The sequence below is a fragment of the Anabas testudineus genome, chromosome 16 (assembly GCF_900324465.2).
Source record: "Anabas testudineus chromosome 16, fAnaTes1.2, whole genome shotgun sequence".
In the NCBI taxonomy this organism is placed as follows: domain Eukaryota; kingdom Metazoa; phylum Chordata; class Actinopteri; order Anabantiformes; family Anabantidae; genus Anabas; species Anabas testudineus.
Window position 1 is genome coordinate 3,611,615 of NC_046625.1, and position 26,989 is coordinate 3,638,603.

At 39.9% G+C, this 26,989-nt stretch overlaps 1 protein-coding gene across 1 annotated transcript; it reads left to right on the forward strand.

Moving 5' to 3' along the window:
* The first annotated feature begins 15,477 nt into the window (after positions 1-15,477).
* Positions 15,478-24,430, forward strand: meox2a (mesenchyme homeobox 2a). Its single transcript, XM_026373537.1, has 3 exons — positions 15,478-16,382; positions 20,702-20,874; positions 23,528-24,430. The coding sequence occupies exons 1-3, from the start codon at positions 15,836-15,838 to the stop codon at positions 23,744-23,746; spliced, it is 939 nt and encodes a 312-aa protein (XP_026229322.1). The 5' UTR covers positions 15,478-15,835; the 3' UTR covers positions 23,747-24,430.
* The last annotated feature ends 2,559 nt before the right edge of the window (positions 24,431-26,989 follow it).

A 26,989-nucleotide genomic window follows, 5' to 3' on the forward strand; every position in this document is an offset into this window, starting at 1 on the left:
GAATTATTGGTGGAGACCAAAACTGAGATAAAAGAAATTAATATTGGACTAGAATTTAACAAATGACCAGAAACACAATTCCCTGCTGTTTCTTTAATGATAATGTTCCTTTTATTTTAATAAAAAGTCATTTTTATTAAAATTGCAATCACAAATACATGTGGGGAACGTACAAACGTATTCTTCTTTCTCTTCCTTATTTATTTTCTGTTTATATTTAGGTTTATTAAGTTCTGTTCCAGTATCTCGCAGCACTTTGTTACTGTTGGGGAAAGATTGTGGACTGGCTCAATAGAAAAACATCTCTACGTAGTCTGTATTAACATCTTTCTTTAAACCTAACCTGAGTATTTTTCTTGCAGCTTTTATATAACTACATAAATACTTTAGTATTTGCCAGAAAAAAAAAAACAACTTAATTCTCAGTTTGTTATGAATCTGTTCCACTTTTTTTAAACAGGAAAATCTCATTAAAATAAGAAAATGAAAATAAACTAGGGAAAATCCACTGTTTTGCTAAAAACTGTTTGCTTTTCTGTTTCTTCTGGCCCCTGCCGTGATTTCAAAACAATGGACAGAACAATATGCCCCTTTTCACACAGTAAGAACATTTTTTAAAGCACGTCACAAACATTTAAGTGATTAAAGTGCCCACTTGGTTCCTCACAATCCTTGTTTCTGATCTTATCATTAAAAACCACCCACATATCCGTTGATTTTGAAACTGGAAGCTGTCAGTCTACTGTAACTGTCATTTACAGAACAAATTTCCTTTATTAAAATATCACTGCACAGGACCCAAGGGAAGCACAGATTTAGTGTGATACAAATCCTGGCACAGCCGCCGCTCTTCCTCTCTCATTCTTTCTCACATGTTGTACGTCCTGGACCAAACCCTTCATCTTGCCTCCTCTCCATCTCTCTGACGTTGACTAATTGTGCTTTGTTGTGATTAAAGCCACCAGATGCTCTGGTGAAACCGGCCAAAACCCCGTAAACTCACAGCTCTTTTTCTGTTCCTTATTCTTTCTTGTGGAGAGCAGCTGGAATGTCAGCCATCTTCCCATCAGCACGGGACGCCACAACACGCTCGTTTTTAAGAGTGTGTTTACAGTGAAACTTTCCGCTGATGTGGGATAGATTTATTACTTATTTACTCTCCGGCTTGGCCTGGCCTTTTGTCGGTCCCATTTCTGATCACTTTCGATGCCTCACGCCAGACCACGAAGTGATGGCGGCATGTAAACACACCCGACATGAGCTGTAATCCAGAAATGTGTGTGTTAAGTGTCTGTGTGGGTGTGAGAATACGGCAGGAATCTATGTAGTTATACCCATGCCTGGGTGTATGTGTGTGTGTGTGTGTGTGTTTGTGTGTGAATGCAGTTTTGCAAGCATATGATCTATGTGTGTGTTTATTTAAACATGTGCATTAATGTGTGTTTGTGCATGCCCATGTTTTTGTGTGTTCTTTTGTCTTCTTCTTTGTTAATCGTGTGTTTCTTTTAACTCTGTGTGAGATCCTGCAAGTTTAGGTGTGTGTGTGTGTGTGTGTGTGTGTGTAATTAGTCAGTTGTAATCAGCGCCTTCTAAAGGATCAATCAGGTTGAAGATAAACTTGGCCTGGTTGTGTAACACACTTCATTAAAGAAAATGGAGCTGTGTGATCACAGAACGTCGTTACACTATTTACACCAACGGCTTCACTTTTTAATACTTCTAATGTCGTTTAGAAATTAAAGATCGTTCTACTTTTACACCGTGGTTTAGTGAACAGTTCTCCAAATGGTTGTGTTAAGACATAACTATGGTTTGTTGAAAAGGGAATCTTATTTTGCTTGTTTTGGAAATGTAGTTTGGACAAGCAAGGAGACAAGTCGACAGGTTTATCCACAGTTTAACCACAATTAGAGGTAAAGTGAAATGTTGAGAAATGTGAGATATTGCTCATATTAAAAGCTAAGTTCATGCACAAAGTGCTGAATGTTTAAGTTTGAGATCAGTGTTGTTGTTCAGCTCGGCTTTTGCTTTCAAATCAGTTTGTCTACAACTTGTCCGATTGTCCAACTGCTCGTGTTTCTGGCCTTGTCTGATTTCTTTTTAGTGGTTTCATCAGTTGATTTAATATTAACAGCAGGAATTATGGTCCAAATAAACGACAACAGTAAGAACAGTTGTTCCTAAATGAGAAAGAAACAATTAATAAATAAAAGTATAATTACAAAACATGTTGTAACATGTACTACTTAGAAATGGTGGCACGGTGGAGTGTTACGTGTTCACTACATGTTGACTTCACAGTCATGTCATATGCTGCTTTTGTCCTGCACAGGTGAGTATTTTAGGCTAGACTCTAGTCATTTTTCCTTTTTTTTTTATTTCTTTTTTGATAATATTGGTAAATTTCATTTGAATTTCTATTTCGTTTTAGTTAGTTTCACTAGAAGTTTCATTAGATACATTTCTGTAGTGATTATTTTTATTTCAATCTTAGTTCTAGTCATTTTAATTAATGCTAAAAGTTGTCAAGGACCAGTGTGGTGTGAAAAATAATCTACTGATTGAAAATATCAACATTTCAAGCCTCAGCTCCACTAATGTATGCAGCATTTGTTCCAGACTGGCGAAGCCTGTTAGTACACACACAAAAATCAAGACTAAGATTGAATATTTGAATCATTTACTTCAGGCCAAGTTATGCACTGGCATCAACAACATGACATGGATTTTCAACATCAGTCGTACCAGTCTGCTGCTCGCTGGATGTATTGCTGACATTACCCTGGTTGCTCTTTCTCTCTGGGTCTTTTTCCATCAACAGTTCCCTTCCTTTCCCCATTCTCTTCAACTTTGAAGATGAACTTTAAGATTTGATTTTGTTTCCCTTTGATTTCTACATCAGACGTTCTGTTACCTGAAATGACTTTTACTGGTCTTCCTCACTCCTTCACTCGACGAGGCAGACTTCATCGATTAAATATTATTATCTTATCTTCTAAGTTTCATTCTAGTAAACAAAAATAGCTCATGTAACAAGTTAAATATTTTTCTTCATTTAGGATATTTTGACATGTCACTAGAGAAAAAGCACAGGTGTAATAATTCAATTAACAGTGACTCTATTTGCAGTACCTGCTTCGGTTCCTGCTCTGGTGCAAAATGATTCACTGTCAAACTGGTTACGTGTGGTTTCAAAATGCATTTTGGGAAACAGCTTCAAGACGCATGTAGCCTGTAGTGGCAAGAAAAATTAAGTGAACTGTTTGCATTTGCTTGCTCTCTTCCCAAACTATTGCAGCACACCTTGACACTCCCCAATGCTGCTAAGGAAAAAGTATTGTGGGTTAATGAAACTAAGGTTGACTTGGGACATCATCCCAAAAGGAAGCATCATGGTTTAAGGCTGCTTTGCTGTCTGAACACCCTGCCTTCATGGAAAAGTCTCCAGCAGAATAATGTGAGGGTGACTGACTGTCTTCAAGCTGGGTGATGCAGCAGGACGACGTCCATAAACATCAGAGTAAAACTACAGAATGATTTCAGAGCCACCAACGCCAGCTTTGGAAAGTGGCCTGGTCAGACTGTTAGACTGTTGTCCTAAGCACATCGCTCCTCCTGGATGGTGTGCAGGTCTAATCCACAGCTACAGGACGTGGTTGCTTGAAGTTATTGCTGCCAAAGGTGGTTCAACCAGTTTCCATCATCAATTTGTTTATTGGTTTCTTCAATGAAGACATGAAAAATCAAGACTGTGTTTTATAACCTGAGAAATACTGTGTTTGTTGATATTTGTGACTTTGCTGAAGAACATGAGAGAAAGCATAATTAAATGTGAACATGAAATTATTAAAGTATGCTCTAAAAATGAAAAACAATGCTCTTGATTAATGAAAGAAATCTCATACGGATCACATGTTCTGACCAATTTACACAGAAATACAGAAAATAAAAATAGGTCACTTTTTTTTTTTTGTGACTGTGTGCACAGGTGTAAAGTGTCTTGACTGTTCACTTATAATCTGATCAACCAAGGTGCATTTTAAAGCTAAATGTAACCAGGCTCACTGTCAACAGAGCCATGATAACACCCGTTTGATGTAGGTGCTGCAATTCTAATGTAGATATCCTAAACCTAACCATAAGTGCCTTTAAAAATGTTGCTTATACTGTACCACATAACTGTCTTAATGTGAAGCATAAGAGAAAATATACAGGACTGAAACAGGATATGAATGAAAGGCAATCGGAGAGATGTGGGTTGTCATTGAAAAAAGTCAATAGGGACCGGTCAGGATGGGAGAAAAGTTTCCCTGCTGTTAATCTGTCAACCTTCAGCTTTCTCTAGCCTGTATAATTTATGTTATGAGCCATTACAACAATATCCAGAGTTTCCACGGTGTCAGAGTTTAGTGGACAGACTTGAAATGTTTATCCTCTCCACTAAAATTAAAGACACTTGTAGGAGGACAAGGAAAGGCAAGAAAGTTTATGGCAAAAGTGTTAGTTTTTAAAAAACATGATCCTAACACGTGGTGGGGCCTGACATGCACAGTTACTCTAATAATGCAGTGAACGTACACCGTCTGTGTACCGAGCCATGTACATCTTACAGTATTCTCATCACTATGTGGCTTTTATACAGCGTGGTGGAGTTTTGGAAACTGCTTTGGTTGACGAACAACAAAAATAAACTGCTGCAGCTGGGGTTTGTATACTTGGCAAATAGCTGTGAAATATGTGTCAAAAACACAAAATTACATTTAAACCAATGAGTTTATTTATTCAGAGTTTATTTATTCACCGGACAGATCATTGACCACTGAAGCCAAGATCACAATAATACAAGTTTTTGTTCAACAATATGAGTCTATTTGTCCAAAGGTGCAATATTTTGTTAAAAACATGATGTTTTGCAGCTGAAATTTAAATCAATGAGGTATTATATGAAATCATTTTTTTCTAAATTGTGAAATAACAGTATTTGTTTGCTGAAGATTTAACCATTAGCACAGCAGACAATAGCTCCATGATCAGAGACGTAGACGGTTTTGTAACAAGTTAATGACACTAATGTACTGTTTTCATTCATTTTCTTATTCCCTGATCTGATGATTACACTTTCTCTCAGCTTCACAGGATAACTTTAATCTAAAAACGTAAAATTGGAACAGTAAATCAGTTTTCAGAGAACTACCTCTCATCCAAGTGGCAGCCGTCCCACTCTGGTTCCTGTGTGAGTCTGTTGCTTCAGACTGACAACATCCCTATTGTTTCCTGCTGGATGACGAAGTGCACTACTGCAACTGTCAAACCCCAGGTGTCGTTCTCTTCTTCCTTCTCTCTCCCGCTGCATTTTCACACTTTGTGTCTCAACACAGACTCATTTTTTGTCAGTCATTCTGAAATTCAGCTCAACTTCTGTGTAGCATAAGCTTCCATAGTCTGCTACAAAATCACTACAACATATCTGCAGGGAGTTGATACGTTTGTTTATCATCACCAGTGACTCATAAATTACATTTCTCTGTTGATATTTCTGGCTCTCACTTTCTGGCTCATTCTCTGTTTTGGAATAAATCAGTTATCAAGATGCTTTCCAATTCCCCAACAACCTCCCCATTATCCAGCTGTCACGCTCAAAACTGAAGGACATCAAAACACCCTTGGTAGAGACATTCTTTGGCGGCGCGCATACTGCCTGACATTTCTATAATCATTTAACCAACTAGTGTAAACATGAAATGCTAAAGATCGGACCGACGATAAAGGTGCTTTGAAAAGCGTTTAATTTTTTTTAAATGAACATTGTTTCACTGATGCAAGTGTGAGTTTAATATCAGGTTGGGAACAGACGTTCAAGATGACTGAAACTTTGCAGCAGTAACTCCACATTTAACAAAATCTCCTTATTGTAATTAAACATTTTAGGGTTAGGTAGAGGATGGAAAAAAAAAACTGTGGCCTTGGTTAAACACTGATAAAGTGAGTAAAGGCTGTTTACTGTATTAAACATTTAATTTAAATCATGATTACATCAACAAAAGTGCTTTGGATAGAGGTTTAGGATGCAACTGCTGGACACATCCTGAAGAGTCTAATCTGTGAAGGTCAGTTTAAAGGCTTATTAGATGCCGAAACGCTATAATTCCCACATACAGTACTGTGTTAATGTTACAGCGTAATCCATGTTCTGCATTGGCACCTCTCATTCTGCATTAACTCGGTGAAGAGGCTGCATTACTTATTGTTTTGTGATTTCAGTACACTGAGTGCAAGTGTAGAGCATCAAGCTTTTAAATCGTACATTTATAAGCTCCTGTAAGGAGGTATTTGTACACTACGTCATGTCAGAACTGAAGAAACAGACACGCTGATATCTAATTGATCCGTGTGCTTGTTCGCCCACACGCAGCCTGCAGCATATCTCCAGCCTTCACTCCTGTGTTGTAGAAAGGGGATGGTGTGTCAACCACAGGGGATTGCTGAGACCGGATGGGTGGTGCTTGGTGCCAATGTTACACTTTTGTTCAATAAATCTGCCGTGCCCTCCGTCTCAAAGAAGGATGCAATGTCACGGCTTTGATGTGAGTAATAAATAAACAGTGATTCGAACAATAAGAGGCCGTGGCAGTGCATGAGAGCAGTGCCACAGTTGGCAGTCTGGTACTGCCATCATCTAGTAAATATCAAACACACCAGAATAATGACCGCACGGTCCGGAAGAGGTGAACAAAGGTGAACTCTGACCTGTGACCCCTCCTGAGCTGGTTGCAGATTGTGCAGAAACAGGAAAAACTGCCTTGACTTTGTCTTTCTAGTAAACTTTGGGTGGAGCAAATACTTGTAAGATTAAAGTGTACGTTTAGATGAAATGTGTTTAAATGACGCTGACCTGCCAACAGATCCTCTGGATGCAGGTGTGTGTTGCTGCTCAGTACACACACGGCAGACGGCTACACTATGTACTGGATGTATACAGCATGATACTTTACTGTAGGCCTTCTGTCCACGTTCAAAATTGCAGTTCCTATGGGGTCATGGTTGGTCTGTTACATTCCAACAGGAAGTCCCACCTCCTCCTCCTCCTCCTCCTTTTGTTTTAATGAAGCCCCTGGGAGGTTCTGGAAAGCCCTGGAACTGAATGCAGTCCATCCCGTCCAAACCGCCGCCTCCTCTTCAGTCCCAGCGAGCTTGGACCAAACCCTGCTCTGCCTCCTGCACACTGCCCCGTCACCACGGCAACTGGAAACAGGACGGGACAGGGTCCTGCTGAAAACAGGGCTATGATTTCAACAGATGTCACGAGACACAGACAACAGAAACGCTCGGCTCTGGTCAGTTTATAGCGTGACTCTGTGTGGATCTGATCCACAGGCAACACATTTTACACATTATCAGGACTAGAGCTCCATATTTGGGTTCTTTTTACGCAGCATGGGTCATCGTTTTTAACAAGGGGTCCTCAGCTGGCGTGAGGTGTCACAAAATAAAATTCAAGAAATCAACACTACACTGCTTTACAACCTATGTCAACCTATAGTCATGACAAAGAGGAGTATGTGGGCCATACGGCATGCCTCTGTATCCTCCCATTGTCCTGGCCTTGCGTCATGTCAGTCAAGCCCGTCTTCTGATTGGGCGACAACATGGGATTGTTCTGGACCACAGTCAGGGGAAATGCTTGGGAACTCCACTTCCCAGCGTGAGAGGAGATGGAGAGCAGAACGGCTCCCCGGAGGCGCAGCTGATGACCCCGCTGAGTGCAAAATATGCAGAGGTCACTGGGTTTCTATTGGCCAAGAGCTAAATATGACTGACACCGCGCAGCAATAACCCTTGACTCCATAGCTGCTGAGGAGACACGTTATTTATTTGCAGGCAGCTAAATGTCAAGCAAACAGTCGAGAATTTCAAACATACCTTCAGTAGAAAACAATCCGTGATGTAAACTGAGGGAAGTGAGGAATTTTCAGCTCAAGAGAAGTGAAAATAAAGCAAAACAAGTAAAAACAAACAAAAAGAAGTGGAGTCTGAATATTTTATAGTCTTCCACAGCCATCTGTAGCTGCATCTGAGGCTCCACATATGTTTAATAAAATACATGCATCTGCATTTTTAATGATTTTCACACTGTCAGACAGAATTGGGAGCAGTGGAAAGTACATTTACTCCTACACAGTGCTTAGGTATAATAGCTAGATAAGTATTGTTACTTGATTTCAGTAAATCCACTTAGCTGCTTTAAAATAATACACTGTGAGTTTGTAAAATATTATTTGTTCTGCATTAAACTGCATCATTTATATTATATGTACAACAGTAAATTACCACTTACATATAATGTTGTAATACTGTATATTTACGTGTAACATTGGCCACGTTTACTTTTCAGATTTTAAATAAAACTATTGGTTGTAATCCAACAATACTGGAGCCTGGATCCATATAATTACTGTGTAATACTATTGTGTGGTACTGTTCTAATATGCTGTTGCTAATTTAAGTAAGGACGTAACTAACAAATTCTTCTCCCACCACTGTTCTACGTTTCAATATAGCACACATGGCAGTTTCATTATTTCCTGAGACAGTGAGTAACGTAGCAGAACTCATCACCTTGTACATAGTTTTATATGTGTCAGCTCTACAGCACATTGCTGACACATGTTGCAGGAGTTTGCATCACACAGACAAAATCTCAGTACACATGAATGTGCAACAGGTGTGTTAGAGGAACAAAAACAACCGTCTCACGGGGGGGAGAGTTTAGTTTTAAATTAGTTCATTAACACTTCAGCTCGTCTTCCTGAAGTTCATATTAAAATTAAGTGTACAGTGTAAAATCCATTTTACACTTCCACTGCACACAGTGTTACATTATCATTCAACAATTTTGTTTTACATCAACAACTGATGTAAAACAATAATAATAAACTCAATTTATTTGCACATCCTTATAATAAGTTACACTTATGCACTGCTGCTTATTTTCAGACCCATCTATATTGTTTTCAAATCCTCTATAAGTACAGAACAATTTTGACATTTATCAGGAATAATAAGTTTTTCACCTTCACGGATTTTTCATTTAAGCAGTTAAGTGTTTTTAAATTTAAAATTAAAAATGAAAAAGGTCATGTTATAATAAATAAAAACTATATCAACTATATTTTGACAACAGGAAACATCCTGGTCCTGCAGCTCACTGCTGGTCAGACACTGGTAAAACATTAATAACAGCTGTTGTGATGAGACTCACTAACTAGTATGAACGTACACACACACACACACACACACACACTCTGTGTAACCAGCGACCAGTAGAGGTTGCTGTTCTCCTGTGTCACACTGCACCTTTAGGTTCTTAGGTCACGGTGTGAAGCTGAGCAGGGAGGTGGTGCGTTTCCCTCCAGTTTCTAGTGAATACATGAATGTTCATGGTGAGATCTGATTGAATGTGATGCCAGTGTTTCCCGTCCTGATAGAGTTTCCTATCATTAGATACGAAGATGATGATACTGCTGCATCAACAGAACAGGGACATGTTCAAAACCCAAACCAATAGTTTGAACTTTCTCTAGCTGATCTTATTTAACATCTTTAGTTTTATTAGTGGTGGTGGTAATATTTTATATTTAATTCATTCACAAAAAATAAATATACACAAAAGAAAACAACAACAGAAGTTTCCAGAAAATGAATGAATTACTTTATTAAACATATGTAATAAAATTAAAAACTACTAATAGTATTGGCAGAAGTCTTTGAAAAGGTCACAGACAAACTTCCAGCGACAGTCACTAGCTAATATTTAATATTATTAAATTAAACGTTCTGCACCCACACAGGTGCTTTCAGTTATTCTGACTTACTACACATGTGGTCAGGCTGAAACTGGCTGAACTATGCTGGAAATCATGAGTGCAGTGTTTGCTAAGAGTCAAATCTGAAATCTTTCCCGCCCTGACAGGTGCAACAGGAGAGCGAAGGAGGTGTCAATCATGCACGGTCCCGCCCATCCGTCTTTAAAAGAGGTTTAATCAGGCAGGATGAGTGAAAACACCTGCAGAGGTGTGGAAGGCCTCAAAACGAAAACCTGGTAAGAATTTTAAAGCAGTACAGAAAATTTCTGCAGAATATTTAATAGGAAAACAAAAAGTTCACGAGCAGTGTGACTGTGAGTCGTGAGGAGGTGGTGGAAGAGAGGACTTTAACCTTTAATTTAGTCACTGGCAGCATTGTGCTCTCAGTTAAACATTATTAAACACATCGTGTCTGAAGTCACGGTAGAGTTTTTTGTCATTAAACCAAATTACAACCTTCCCATGATTGTGTCCAAACATTAACATAATAAGTTCGGTCACTTTGAATGATTTTATTATTAATATTTTAATAAAGAGCATAATGTTACCTGAAGAATCCAGTTGATGATTTCACATATAAAATGTATTTACTGTTGCTAATTAGTCACGTTTAAATGTGATTTCTGGGATAATGTGTTGCAAATTAAATCCTATCACTGACCCTGCACGCTGCAGCTGCATGATAATGCTTAGCAGACACCAAACTGATGGCACCGAGTCTGAATTAAGTGTTAATGAGATTCACCAGCCCCACACGCTGACCTAACGTTAGTGAGAAAGCAGGCCGCCCCCTCCTACAGTAAGTTAACGGAACAAATTCTCTGGGAATCATCCAGAAACCCCCAGGAACAAAAAGAGAGAAGGAAGCCGTTAAATCTTAAAAGGTTGACTTCACTCTTCTGAATGATTTGCCTTATTGGAACAGCATGTTGAAGCTGGACCATCAGAGGTGGAGAGATGCAATATGGCCAGAGCTCCTCAGCAGCTATTGGACCAAACCTGAGATGTTACGAGCTTTCGTGTGGTGGAACAGGAAGTTTAGTGTGTGGAGTGGGTTCGGTTGGATGGTAGGCTGCCCGGCCAATCGAACAAATAAAAATCACTAATGGCCCCATTCACAAATCAAGAAGTTTGGAGCTGTTCCACGCCTGGCACCTATTCCCACTTGAACACGGCGAGGAGTGTGAAGGGGGCGAAATGACAAACTTAGTCTGGGAGGAAGCAGCTTAGCGCTGTGGCTGGCTGAGGCCGGTGCCGTTTTTGGTTTCGGCGGTTCTACCAGGTCCAGATCTAAATGGAGGTTTTAGTGCGAGCGACCCCGGGCTGTTTGAGGTGAGGTCTGACTCGACGCGAGGCCCTGCACAGCATCACACACGTCTACTCGCCCTCCACTGCCTTCAAGATGGAGGCGGAGTGGAGCCATCATACCAGGCAGCTCCAACCGCCACCCATTATAGATGATGATCTCACCCCAGCTGTCCGCGGCCATTACAGACACACAAAATGGCCACCTAAGAGCAGCTGCTGCGTCAGACGGCACCATTAGAGCCGGAAAACTGACTGTAAAGACACATTTTAAACATCAGTGTCCAATAAGAAGTGGTCGTCTCTGACACGTCCCCTCATCACCTTAATTGTTCTTTAGCTGTGGAGTTTGAGAACTGCTGCAAAGTTTCCTCAACAGCACTGATCCTAAAAATTAAATTTAAAAGTTAAGTTGAAGCCTGTAGTTCTCAGATGATTTTAAAAAGGTGTTTCTACACCACAATTTGAAGAAGATACTTTTATCACATGGTTTCAATAACTCATTTTTCATTATTTATTTCATTAGTCTCATTCAAACTGAAGAAGAATAAAAACACGAATGCTGTCGTCCACCTCGAGATAAAGAAAACGAGTTAAAAAAACAGTCAGAGCTGTCGACATTTTCCTTAATCCCTTCATGCTGCCGGCCCCTGAGGAAGCTGCTGTTCTCCTTCTGTAACCCAGCTGTAAACCGAGACAACATTTACTGTCTCACTTTGTCATATATCACTGACATCCCGCTCTCGTCTGTATGGACAATATTTCTGACAACTGCTATAAATCTTGTGGCTGCAGTTTGAAAGGAAACGAGCAGCGATGACAGTTTCCACGCCACCCGCAGATGTTCATCTTCACTCTGCCCCTCATCAAACCAAGGAAACAACAAAGCTGATGTGTGCAGACACTTAGATGTTCTAACAGTGTCACTTATTGATTATCCCAAATTTAAAAAGTCAGATTTTAATTGATGAGAATATTTTGTCTGGACTCTTATTTTTAAAAAAGCAACTTGTTGACCTTTTTTTTTTTTTTTTTTTTTTTTTTTTTTAAAGATGGAAATCTCATAAGAGGAGAACAAACAATTTTCCTTCAAATTCTTGAGTCAATAAAAAAAATCCGGCTCTAAACGTTTCAGTGCAGGTTTCCATTTCTGTCTAAGAATGACATTTGTCATTTCGGCAGTCGTCTCACTTTGGATGTATTCGGTTTGCTGCTGTTGCGAAACACATCTCTTCTAATCTTACTGGACTTGGCTGAATGCTTTATGCGTCACGAGAGGCTCACTGAGTGTGAGACGCTGAAATGTTTCCGTATTAGCCGGAGAATTAAAACAAGGAAACTCTCTAATAATGATTACACACACACACACACACACACACACACAGAGTCTTTTTAAATGCTTAGATTATACATGAGGCCAAAGGCTCCATCAAAGCGTTCTGTAGTAAAGTGTATTACACATCCGGGGCTGGTAAATTTAGCAAAGTGAGTGGCAATGAAAACAGATTAAAGGATTATATTTTATCACTCGACTTTAAGCTTCTCACCAACCATTAAAATCTTAATTATTAATAATGCCACTATCCTGCTCCAAAAAATATTTAAATAAATATAAATGAACTTATAAATATCAGTTTTACACACAGTATAAATACATGCAATAAAAGGTTTAAAGCACACTAGCATATTTTTAATTGTACCTAAATGTTCAGTATTTGTCATTATGATATTTTCTGTGTTGACACGTTTTATGTGTGTTTTACTAAATCTGTTTATACCATAACCTCAAGTCTGAGTGCACACAGGAGCTATAATTGCTGCATTAATAAACACGTAGCCCTGATCATAAATACTTGTGTGATAAACCTTTTATTAATTGCTAATGTTTCTAATACTAAATGCTTTGTGTTAAAGGAGCTTTTCAGCACTTCAGTGACACATGAATCCATTTCTCCACAGTATGATCTGTTGTTGACCTGCACAAGGTGGTCACTGTTCCTGCAAGGAGGGAACGTTGCTTATTGCTTGTTTAATTCCATGCAAGAAGGTTAAAGTGGAAGCTGCGTGTTTGTTTTGGTGACGGTGCCACTGAGCTGTGTTTGCTATAACCCTTCCTGCCTGTGTGACTGACAGCCACAGGTTGAGCAGCAGGTCTACCTTCGGTTTCTGTCTACTGTGGAGAAAACTAGCTGCCTCAGCTTCACTGACCCGTAACGGCGACTAGCTCGACACATACGCGTCGAGAATCTTCTCTCCGCTGGCCCCACCTTTATAACTGCTTCACCTCATTTCACTCTCCTCTTTACGTCACGTCAGCACATATTTGAGGTGTATGTGCTTTTTGCAGGACAGTTCAGGTAGATTCAGGTGCACGTCACTGACGTCGGTGTCACCTATTTTTAGCTGCAAAGCTTTTCATGTCCAAATAAAAGTTTACGACAGCGTTTAATTCAGTTCAGTCTGCAGCATCTCAAACTGCGTCATGAGACACTAAATCCAAACTTGTGATTTATTGAGGGCTTAGTGGCTCTTAGAGACACCACCTGTATTCAATTCAGTGGGAGACATGGGTACTTCAATATCAATTTACCAACTGAATGAATTAAATGTGGAAAGAAAGTAAAGGTTTAATTGAGTGCTGGATGTTTTGTGGATCTTTACAGTAAGTGGACAACACGACCGGATATACATAATGCTTCACAATAAAAGTCCAGTATTTGCCTCATATATAGTTTTACACTCAAACTCACACTTTTTTTTGCTTCATATAGCCCACAAGGGGTGAAGACTGCAAACACCCACCTATAGGCCATCCCTGCTGCGGGACCAGTGACAGGATTGGAAACACATGTGTATTAATACCTGCTCAAGGCCCCGAGCAAATATATAGCCTGGGCTAACCTGCTAATAGCCTTAATTTGCAAGGTAAACAGTAGAAGATTTTGACACTCACTCACCTAAGGTGCTTTTCCTCTGCTGCGCTGCCTCTGCTGCCTTCGAAGGCTTTGGAGGGACTGGTGGGGTGGGGGGGTGGGGGGGGGGGTCAGCAGCGGCAAAGTTACAGCCTGCCTCCGCCATGCTATCTGTTAAAGTAATTTTCTCTCAAAGAGGAATTAATTTCCTTTCTCAAGCGGCCCACAGCGCCTGTGGTACAGCCTGTGTCGCCCACAAGGATCCTCTGAATGTGGAGCTATTGTGAGTGTTCACGTGTAAAACCTGTCTGAGCCATGAAAACTCTTAAGATAATAATAATATTAATATTAAGCTTTTTATCTCTGGATATTTGCCAGGTTTTAGTTAGACTTTAATTCTACAAACTGACGTCAGGTCGCTTTAGTTAAAGCTGCCGATGTGTCCTGTGAGTGTCTGATACACTGAAATATTAAATCTGAAATTAAACTCAAGGATTTCCAGGATTTTTCTTGTGGTCCCCTTTGATCCGACAAACTCCAAACATTATATATTCTACACTGTCTATGTGCTTTGATTTAAAATAGTAATATTATTGTCAAATGCTTGATTTAAATATAAAAACTATTATTTTCACATTTAAAATAATTCTTTTTAAGTTGTGTCACTGCTACAGTGATTAGTAATAAATTCCTGAATTGATAGCTGCTATTTGACTTTTATCTATATTGTATTGATGTGTTTCATTTCAAAAAGAGTGAAAACACTGTTGGTAAAAATCAAAATCACTTCAAAAACCTTCAAAAGTCAAAATGAACTGTGGTTTATTTTAAAGGGTTCGATTGTGACTTAGTTGAAAGATAAAATGTTGACTTCAGACTAGTTCATTTTGTATTTTTTATTATTATACATCTAAAACCTTTTAAAGACGTAAGAAGACAGAAAAGTAACAAGATGATGCTCGATGGACAAATGAATCCACGGACGGAGGCGTCAGACCTCGTGTCTCCGTCCACAACACAAACAGTATTTAAAGAGTTCAGGCTGACAACGGCAAAGTGACATGCTGAATTAACCCCTTACACCTCTCCCCTTCCCATCTCTCCACACTCCCTCAGCTCACCTCATAACCCACCCTCCCCCAGCCCCACCCATGAGCCATTAAGCTTGTTTTCTCACAGGGGGGAAAAAAAAGATGGCCACCGGAGGTCAGATCCAAGTCCAAAATAAATTGCCTTCTTTCCTGAGGCTCAGCCATTTTAATAGTACAGATTTATTATGCTGTGCTTTTTGGAGGGTGATCATATGTATGTGGTCAGTAGCGCATATGCAGTCTGTGACCCAGCCTCCCTCTCACATTACACCCTATTTATAACATCCCCTCCGTCGGCTCCCCTCGTTCTGCAGTTCCTAGGAACCTCCTTCTGCTCCCAGCCTCAAGCTCCAGTCCCCTGTTCCTCTTGACATCTGAGAGGCTCTGCCGCAGCTTATCCTGGGCTAACTGTTTATCCTGTACAGCCTGGCAACCGGCTGCAGGCTCCGGATTACCACAGGACACCCGTTTCAAATCACACTTTACTTTCTGCTCTGACTATTTTGAATTTTTTAACTGAAGGAGAAGTTTTGGAATAGTCTGAGGAAAAAGAGAAGCAGCTTGGATATGCACTTGTGATCTTGTTTTTGGTTGATTTAGTAACGTTAGCCTTGTTCACTTGCCCTTCTCACCTTTCCTGGAGGGCTGTGTGTGTCTGCATGCAATGGATCACACACTGTTTGGCTGCCTGCGGAGCCCCCACGTCCCGGCGCAGGCCCTGCATCCTGCCTTCGCCCAGTCTCCCCTGACTCTTCACGGACGCTCGGACCACGTCTCCTACCCTGACCTGGCCTCTTCATCCTCTTCCTCTTCCACCTCCTCTCCCTCGCCTTGTATTATCTCCAGTTACCCGACAGACGATGGCCTGTTCCCCGGGCAGCACCACCACCCTCATCGCGGCCACCTGCCCTCCCAGCAGCATCACCACGCGCCGCAGCACCATGCCTCTTGGCATATCCCACAGATGCCTTCACCTGGCAGCACACGCCACAACCTCTGCCACCCTCCATCTCACTCATCCCATGACAACGGCCCCACACCCCCTGACCTGGGCCACCCTGGTGGGCCAAGTATGTGCGCCAGCACCCCCAGTCTGGGTGGCAGCAACACCCCTACAGGGGCCTCCTGTGTGCCTGCAGACTTTGGCAGACAGACTCTGTCACCTGCTGAGGCAGAGAAGAGGAACAGCAAGAGGAAAAGTGACAGTTCAGGTAAGAGGACCCAACATGAGAAGTAAGATTTTTATTTTGTTATTTACTTTTTTGTTTCTAAGCTAAGAAAAAAAAAACGTCCTGAGGATTTTTTCTAATTTGGCTCTTTGCAAATGTTTAATTTAGAGGCATTTTCAACACCACATAAATATCAGCATTATAAATAATTCCAAGAAGAGTTCAAGAAAAGCACAAACAGCTGTAGTTCTCATTCTCATTCTAAATCTTTCAACAGCACATGCTGCTGAGAATTTTGCAGCTCTGATAGAAAAACAAAAAACTGTCGAAGCAGTTTGTAGGTGTCGGCTGACACACAACGAGACTGCAGGCAGCAGGCAGACTGAAGTGTGGAGCAAAGATCACCTCATAACTGCGTGGGCACATCTGACTTCTGGCATGATCTGTTTAAAAATCACATCTGGTTTCTTGCGACACGTCTCCCACAGCAGAAAATAAGGCGCACAGTAAAGAATTAATGTCACGGATTGTAAAAGACAACACCGGCGCCTCACGCCACACTAAACACCCAGACAGACCGAGAGTTTTCAGAACTCGTTTTATTGTCTGAATGTTTCAGTTTAAATAAATCAGTCAGATTTATTGAAAAAAAAATTTTTTTCTCTGATGAGAGAATGAGATTTGAGAGAATCAGTGCTCAGTTCAGCTGCACTGAAGGCACACATCAAATTCAAGTATCTCTATCTGAATACAAAGGATCATTATTGGGTTGAACATTGATTGAAAACATTTGAAAAAGTTAAAGATAAATATTTTGCAGGTTTTCTTTTAAAATAGAATTTAAATTATTTCAATTGCATGTTAACTTATTGCTTTAAAAAGTACTTTAAAGACCAGAAAAATAAAATATTATATAAAAAAATTTGGACACATATGAAACATACAGACGGTAACATTTGCACTCTAACATATGTGAGCGCGTTAAATTTTAAAGCAATTTTAAATATGTCAAAAAGCGTCCTTTCTTTTTTTTAAAGTTCTGACTTTGCAAAATTTGCAGTTCAAAGAAAATGTCTTAAAGTCACGACCAAGATTGAAAAGTGTTTTCTTACATTCTGATACTGTAATAAAAACTTTATTGTCCTGATACAAGTGTTGAATTGTTTAACTTTAAGTAGCATTAATAATAATAATATACAAAAATGTCTGCGCATGTGTTAACAAAGCCCTATTTAAGGACTGTACTCTATAGGTAACAGCTCCTTCGTGACCTGCAGAACATTTCCAACCTGCAGTCACCACAATAATCAATCACCGTATGACAAATCACCGGGGTCGGGTCGCAGGAGTTCTTGCAGGGAACGTGATATTGGTGAGAGTTCTTAGTTTTCCAGGGAAAGTGTGCTCATCATTCTCTCTGTCCATTTGAGGGTTGCAGGCCCTCAGGGCACATCTTGCAGCCTTTTAAAGGACTGTACGTATACACAGAATACCACCTGCACTTGACCACCGACTGATTTTACTGGATGTTATTGGTTTTTGCTCGGGATGCTGGTGGTCCTCTCAGACCTTGTGTATTCCCTCTGACAGACTGGCTGTTACAGTGCAGAACTCAAGTGTGTGGAATATAACGGGACTTTTGACTGACGTTAATTAACAAACACCGAAAACGTGCAGTAATTTAGGTTACGCTGTACTAAATCCTAGAATAAGACAGGACAGCTGACACCGCTTACTGATTTAACAGGTAGTTAAGTAGTAGTAGTCCAGACTAAAAATTCATACAACATCAAATATATCAAAATCTAACATGCTTTTAATGCGCTGGGATGTCTTTCATTTTCACATTTATAGTTCTATTTTTGTGAAATGTCCTATTATCGACGTGCAAAAGGCTGCAATGAATATACTTTTTGCACAATTTCAACCCACTGTTTCCTTTTCTTGTGTCAAATAATTTAGAAACTGAGACTCGCCTTCAAATTCCTCTTTCCCCAACAACAACAGTTTCTGCAAACTCATTAAATATGTCATCCATTTGCTCCATGCTCACACCAATAATCAATGATTATTGGGACCAGCTATGTTGCTGACTGAATCAGCTGTCTAAATATTACACTGCGGCCAGTTGCATGAGATAGAGCCCTGGTTGAGTTTCACCATCTGGACCAGAAACCTGAGCAAAACCTGAATTTAAATACAGAAATAACAATACAAGCTTTGAGCTCATTTCCATCATCTTAAGTCTCTGAGTCTCATTCTGAGTTGTGATTGTTGAAAGAAGGCAGCAGGATGGTTTTTGAGATGAGCCAGCTCACTGGTATTTTGAATGTCTGGTTTCTGGAGGACCTGTTCATTTCTTGTGGGCACGCTGGAGAGTTTTAGCACTATTGAGTGTTAGTTGGTGCTTCTTTTGGGTTATATTGGTGTAGACGAGCACGGTCAAGGGAGTGGTTGTTCTTTAAAAAGTAACTAGATTTTCAGTGTGGAATAATAAAAAGGACTTGAAGTCTTTGTTGAGGCAGTGTTGTAAAAAGGCGGAGTGACGTGCCGAACACTTCTCACAGGCAAATGAGTTTTCCTTGGAGAATCTTGAGTTAAGCCAAATGCAGATGATGCATTTGACTTCATGCTTTGGTTTACAAAAGAAAATAAATTCAAAAAAGATTTTAATATGACAGAAAAAACCCAAATAAACACTGTGACCATATGTTAAAAAAGAATAAGACATCATTTTTAAGGGGGTTCCTCCTGCATGGAGCTCAGTTCATTTGGGAACCCTAAACGTCGCGCTCCGCCTGGCTGCGTGTATTTTTCTCATATTGTTGTGCCTTTTTTGTGGAGAGATGAAAGTTACAGCGGGGACCTAATTGCTGTGGTGTAGTGGCTGTGTCATAAAAGTCTGCCGCTGGTTTTAACTCCAGGCCTGCTGGTCTGAAGCAGCAGACTGTTATTCTTTTATTTCTCTTTACACATGTCTGTGTTTACCAGAGACAGAGCGGGTAAATGCATCCGAAAGCTCGCTTCAATCAGATACACACTGTTTAGAGCCCTCGGTTTGAAATTACAGGGAGGCAAAGGCAAGGTCAAGGGGGAGCCGGACATAGGCTGCGGGTCAAGCAATGATCTGTTTCATTTCATAAAATCATGTGGGAATTCCTTCAGTTTATGTGTGTGTTTTGTTTGCCCTAAAACTGTGCAAGTGCCATAGCAATTTAACTTTTGTAGGGCAGTTTGAGTTTACCCCTCATCCTCTCTTCGGCCTTTCAAGGGAGTTATTTTGCTCTGGAAAAACATACACTTAATTAGAAGGAAGATCTTCTCTCTGGCAGAAAAACAGAACCAGCAGGGGTCCCTCCAGGGAGAAGTCTTAGGTGAAGAGTTTCTCCTCTGACGTGGCTTCAGGCTTTGCACCGTTTGTGACTCTGGCTTTGAGCTGCAGGACTATTTACAGTTTGGCTTGACGCTGGCCGGCTGGATTAACACACACTACGGGACAGGACCGCAGATGAATTAGCATGCAATCACTGCTGCCTTCAAGTGCAATGTGCAACTGAAGCATGTCCAACAGAGAAACCACAAAGGCTCACAATGGGAAAATTTTACAGGGCAAATTAACCATCTGTGTTTTCTTCGGAAACTTTGTGGAAATCCCAAAACAAAAAGTATTTTTCCGGGGAGATGAGCTGAATTGGAGATGATGTGTTGGGCATTTTTTAATTTTAATGTTTTTCATATGTACGTGTTTAGCTGAGCCCACATTTTGAATAAAATGCATTTGGTGCTCGCACATACATTTGAGGATAACACATTATTACACGTCCTCCAACACTAATATTATCTGACATTTCTATCTGGTAACATTTTATTCATACATAATTGTTTTTGAAGTTCTTTGCCTGGTCATTTTTTATTATTACAAGAAATTAGCTCTTTTACTAATATTCTAGAAAATGCAAAGATGTTGATCACAAGATGCAAAGCTGGAAAACTAAATGGTGGTACATTACTTATGCCACTAAATGAAGTGCTGTTTTGTTTTAGATTCCAAAATTCCTTCCTTGAAAACTAAGAAATTAAATGTGTGTTGGCAGCTTATTGTAACAGCTTATTGTACCAGCACAGCTGCCACATTCAGATACACACATGTAGCTGCGCGAGTCCTTCCAGCCACTTAAAGAATTCATAAACAGTGACTGAACGATAAAGTGTGATCGACACTTCCCATTGTTTCTGTTACCTTGCCTCTTTTCCTCCCCTGCTGACTTGCACCTGCCACATAACATTCTCTTTATTTTTATTTTTGTTGCTTATAAATCTGCCCTGAGTGAAACAGAAACCTGTGTGGTGTTTGGTTTCAGAGTCTCAGGACGGGAATTACAAGTCAGACGTGAGCAGCAAGCCCAGGAAAGAGAGGACGGCGTTCACCAAGGAGCAGATCCGAGAGCTGGAGGCCGAGTTTGCCCACCACAATTACCTAACCAGGCTAAGGCGCTATGAGATCGCCGTCAACCTCGACCTCACTGAAAGACAAGTATGTTCATACCCACCGCTGCCTGTGTCCCCCTGGGCTTCGACATTATCGAACCCCCCATTAACACATTAATGCCATGTTGTGAAAACAGAGGCGGCCTTGGGATGACGAGGAGGCTTTTCAGCTCGCTACTGTGTTTTTGTAACTTCAGTGCGAGGGCTATTGTGCTCCAGATGTGGCTGCATGACGGGATTATCATATTCCAGATGTTCCTGTCTATTCTTTCAGGCAGGCCACAGTAAAGGCAGGGAGACAGGCTGAGGGAAGTGCTGTCTAGCAAGTCACTTCCTCTCTCCCACTACCTCTGCGAGCACAAATTGGTCTCCGAGCGTGGGCCGGTTGCTGTAAAATGCAGGCACATGAAATAAATAACAGGAGACAAATGGCTGGGGGGGGGGAGGAAATAGTGTACAGCCTGTTGTTCTCTGACACTGGTTTGGAAGCTGTAAGTCAAACATAGCTGACACCTTGCCAGTAATATTATGCAGAGTGACACATTTAAGGTTGATTGTAGAGAACATAATTAGACACTGGACAGATGATGTTTACGAGCATCTTATGTCAGAATAAACAAAATCAAATAATTAATCAAAAATTATACATTGATCCATAAGTCAAGTACAAGTGAAACTACAAAATGTTTTGATGAACTAACATCTATTGTCTAAAGGTCAGTAATAACTGTAATAGACCGTCCTCACCAAAAAAACTCATAATTAGAAATGGCATCATTCCCTTTAGCTCTTTTAGTCTATTGTGTTTGCTGATTCAACTCACTGGGACAACTATATGGAACCAAGCCATCATTAATGTTTTCAATTACACCTCATTTTCCTGCAATCACATCATACAAGGGTCTAGAATAAAATATCACAGCTGCAATATGGTGAAAGACATAAAAATGGTCCCAACTTCCACTTATTCAAGGCAGTGGTAAACTGTGTTTTGATTTAAAGGACTGAGAACCAGGGAAAAGCTCAGGTTTATGGCCTCAAATATGTCTGAGAAAAACTGAAAAATACCTGTGACCCTCTTTTTTAGTAAATGCACCACATCAATATTTGTTATCAACAACATATTAATAGTACTGCAGCCTCAGAAGACCATCAGTGCATTTCTGATGTGACTCAGTGAGCTGCAATGTTGTCTGGGTGTGGGGCTCAATTCCCAGTGGGGCTGCCCATGATAAAATTATACAGGATAAAAATGTCACTAAGAGGAATCTGAAAGAGGATGAAATGCTCTGCAGGTTTGTTTTAAGGGCTTCTCAGAGTAATGTGAGTAGTAAACCTGCTCAGTCCGATCAGCATCTTAATAATCGATCTAAAAGCAGCTGGAAACTGTGACAGGAACACGGAGAACTGTTTCATAAACTGTGTGAGTAAGCAACCCTCCGGCTCTGCCTGACACTACGTCTAGATGCCACCATGTCAGGCAAAACTCCAGGAGGCCACCAAGCCCAGAGTTTACCACCGTAATTCCATTTAGGCTTTTCCCAGACTATTGCAATTAATCTTTTTGTGGCTCCACGGAGCATTAAATGTGCTTGAAATTTCTGAAGTTGTGTGTGACCTCAGCTTTTATTGTGGAGGGGGGTTTACTGCAGGGCACAGTGAGGTAAATATTGGCAATGCAAACAGTTGGCCACAGAACGTAATGTATGTTGCAGTGGAGAAATTTGATGGATGTTTTATGTCTTTATTGGACGTGAAAAACTGGAATATTTTTAAAGACGGCTGAAGTAAAGCTTCTGAGCCTAGCTGGTTGTAGGTTGTGAGTTTAAAAAAGATTAAAACCCCGTTATATTTGGTTGAATAGTGCTGGTTTAGACCTAGAGACTACACCTTAAACCAAATTCAGGTAAGTCCAGGTTCATCGTAGCCGTCCAGACAGTTTGAACTTGGTTTAAGGAGCCCACTAGAGTACCACAGATGCTAAAACACGCAGTGGACTGGTAGTTTTGGTAACCTGTCAAAGATTGAAATGAACATCAGGGTCCCGATCTTTGTGTGTTTGTGTGTTATGATAGATGTAACATCCAGCAGTGTGACTACAGTGTGGGTGAGCGTGTAAGCACTGAGGATCACATGTTTGGCTCGACATTAGAGCCCAGCATAAATAAGTGATCCTTTGCTAGAGTCCTCTCCCCACTCCTCCTCTCAGAAAAGGCCCAGAGGCTTGTAAAGAATCTGAAGTGATACTCAGCACGGCGTACGCCCCTGATGTGTGAGACAAACGTTTGTGCTGTCAACTAACTTCCTGCCCATGTGACTGCTCGCTCCCTTTGGACAGACGCTCCCCAAAAATAAACCTACCCCCGGCTGTTTGACAGAGGCAAGCTTGGCCTTCCCCCTCCTCTCAGACGCATGTATCAACACTCTGGGAGCCTCTGCTGCTACTTGACGTGTAAACCTTTTTAAGCAACAGCTTAATCATCAATCTGAGAGACGCAAATACAGTTTAGGCTGTTGAGTCAGGGAAAAACAGGTAGATGCCAAGTGGCAGATGGAGCAGTGCATGCACACATAATTGCTGCAGGTGAAATAGCTGCCAAGCGTTTAGAGAAAGTTGCTTCTTAATTGCTTCTTGAATGTTTTTGAGACTGTCTGCTCACCCAAGAGCAATAAATGAGGCATTTTCTGTCCACTTCTAGGTGAAGGTGTGGTTCCAGAACCGGAGGATGAAGTGGAAAAGAGTGAAGGGCGGCCAGCAGGGGGCAGCAGCTCGAGAAAAAGAACTGGTGAATGTGAAAAAGGGGACGTTGCTGCCATCAGAGTTTTCTGGCATTGCAGCCCTCCACCACTCGACGGACTCCTTAGCCAACGAGGACAGTCACGACAGCGACCAGAGCTCTGAGCATGCTCACTTATGATGCACACATAATCTTCCCCGCCCCCATCAGAGTAACGGCCCTGCATCCTCAGGACCGGCCTTAGAAGGACTGCTGTTTGCTGATTTGCCATCGTCATACAACGATGCTAAATAAGTGTACAAATGTACAGAGGAAGGACGTGTGTTTGAGAATGCAGTCATCAGGCAGGCAAAATGTAAATTTCAAAGAACTGAGCACATAATGCCAAAATACCATTGGTCAAAAAAATCCGAAATAATGAAAGGTGATATCTTGGCTACAGAAATTCAGTATCCCAGTACATTTTGGAAATCGTATTTAGTCAAACATTCCATGTTATGTGCCTTCAGAGAAGCAGGCTAAGACTTTAATTTGCACTGTTGAACATACAGTCTGCACCTCAATCGGTTTCTACTGTATAAAATGTTAATTTTGATGTAATTGAGTTACTGATCAATTCAAGTGCCAGGAAATCTAATTTGCCTAGCTAATATAAATGATCTGTAAATATTTCTCAGCGTTGTCTTACCTTACCAATCATTTTATACCCACACTATCACGCAGTAATAAACACTGAGAGTTGTTTAGTCCACACGTTTCTGCCTGGAGATGACATTTTGTAAATAAACGACACCTGAAATATTTTATCAAATCTTTTCAGGGAACATTGCAGATCGAATAAAATTTAACCCATGGTAAATGGAATTTATGACTTCATGTCTTTCCATCTTTGCAGGCTTCCATCCACTTCAATCCGAACTGATGTATTTATGTTTCTTGAAGAGAAGTTCAGATGAATTAAACATTGCAGTAGAGAGTGTAGAAAGCTGGTGATGGCGGTGCATGCTAAATTCACCTTTGCCTCAGGGCAGGATCGGGCTCCTGCCAAGACCCAGAGAGGGAGAGAACCCGCAAAGGATCGGATTCTGTTACAAAATCCAGTTGAAAATAATTTCATGACTTGATCTCATCTTTCAGCACATTGTGATTGTGCATTCTAATTTGTTTAAGAGGCACCTCACATGGCACGAAAGCAGCCCACAGAATGAATGTGATCCATTTTTACAATGCAGCTGAAATTCAGTGCAAAGAATTCACCAATATGGATAAGACTCACTCCTGTCACTTCAACTGTAGTGAGCAACGGCTTTATTAAGACTGTTCACAACAACGGTCTCTTAAGACAAACAAACACACTTCATTATGGTGATTTTAATTTGCTCATAAGTGTGAATGTGAACATGAATAGTTTTAGAGTATCACTTTATTTAACTGGACTGTCTAACAGGTGACACCATCATCGATCCCTGACAAGTCAAAAGACAACAAACCAAACGTTCAAACTTGACTGTTTCATGAAAACTCTATGCTCACTTATATTTAATATATTGCCAGCAACATATTTCAGAAAAGCTGGGACAGAGGTATGTTTACAGCGATGACATCTCTTCTATTCAATTCAATTCAATTCAAGTTTATTTGTATAGCTCCAAATCACAACAGTGCTGAAAAGACGCCTGGGGTTGTTCTTATTTGCCTCTATTATCACCCTCCTCTGTGTTGGTACATGGCTCAGAAATAAAAGATGGAATCAGTTCCTTAAATTTGTCAACAGAGTTTTTACATTAACATCTACTGTCGTGAATCTTATTCTTAGGTGAAGTAAAGTTTAGCACAGAATAAATTCAATGTTATTAAAAAATGGTCAGATGAAAGAGGAAAAACTATTAAATGATCAATATTCAACACCGTATGTCAGAATACGATCGAGGGTTCGATTAGAGCAGAGAGTGGGTTCATTTTTAATAAAGTAACGTCAGTGGAGTGAATTAAATGCAGTGTTGAAGCAGTTCTCATCAACATCTACCTGGATATTAAAGTCACCCACTAAAACGACTTCATCTGCACTAAGAACTAAATCAGATAGAAAGTCTGAGCATTCAGTAAAAAAATGACGGCACACAATGAGTGTGTATTCCTGTGTTCAGGAACTGCTTCAGTTTTAAATTGTAGTAAAACTTATTCCCATTCTTGTTTGACAGGATTTCAGCTCCTTAACAGTTTGGGGCCTGTTCATAATTCACCAGATACTTTCAAATAAGATGTAATACAGTATAAAAGGTAAAGAATATACTTTATATATATATATACAGTAGAAGAAGTAAAGTATAAATACAGTATAAAAAGTAAAGTATAAATACAGTATAAAAAGTAAAGTATAAATACAGTAGAAGAAGTAAAGTATAAATACAGTAGAAGAAGTAAAGTATAAATACAGTAGAAGAAGTAAAGTATAAATACAGTATAAACAGTAAAGTATAGATACAGTAGAAGAAGTAAAGTATAGATACAGTAGAAGAAGTAAAGTATAAATACAGTAGAAGAAGTAAAGTATAAATACAGTATAAACAGTAAAGTATAGATACAGTAGAAGAAGTAAAGTATAGATACAGCAGAAGAAGTAAAGTATAAATACAGTAGAAGAAGTAAAGTATAAATACAGTATAAACAGTAAAGTATAGATACAGTAGAAGAAGTAAAGTATAGATACAGTAGAAGAAGTAAAGTATAGATACAGTATAAAAAGGAAAGTATAAATACAGTAGAAGAAGTAAAGTATAAATACAGTATAAAAAGTAAAGTATAAATACAGTATAAAAAGTAAAGTATAAATACAGTAGAAGAAGTAAAGTATAAATACAGTAGAAGAAGTAAAGTATAAATACAGTAGAAGAAGTAAAGTATAAATACAGTAGAAGAAGTAAAGTATAAATACAGTAGAAGAAGTAAAGTATAAATACAGTATAAAAAGTAAAGTATAAATACAGTATAAAAAGTAAAGTATAGATACAGTACAGTAGATGAGCTGTACCAGCTACATTTAGATGTATACTTGGATTTCACCTATTGGGAACAGTGGAAACTGGATTTTTGTTGAGTTGGATCCAGAGAAGGTTGAAGATCAACCAATTTCCTCTTTATCTGCAACAACAGCTGGCAAACATCACTACGACTAGTGCCAGGTCTTTACTCATCGAAGCACATTTATCATTCAGTGGAAAACACCTTTAAATAAAGGAAAGGAACAATAGATGTGTTTCTGTATTGAATCATTTCAAATAAACCTGTGTGCAGCTTATTAAAATGAGTCCTGTGGTAGTGAAGGGGACCAACAGGACTGTGTTTCCTCTGTCTCTGACATCCTGGCTACAGCCCTGATGAAAAGTTCATATTTAAAAATGTTTAAACTTGTTTTACACACAA

Bases quoted from the DNA above. Each gene is read 5' to 3' on its own strand.
- meox2a (XM_026373537.1), top strand. From the start codon at position 15,836: ATGGATCACACACTGTTTGGCTGCCTGCGGAGCCCCCACGTCCCGGCG. The intron at 16,383-20,701 runs GTAAGAGGACCC...GTTTGGTTTCAG, and splicing joins GAGGAAAAGTGACAGTTCAG to AGTCTCAGGACGGGAATTAC. The intron at 20,875-23,527 runs GTATGTTCATAC...GTCCACTTCTAG, and splicing joins TCGACCTCACTGAAAGACAA to GTGAAGGTGTGGTTCCAGAA.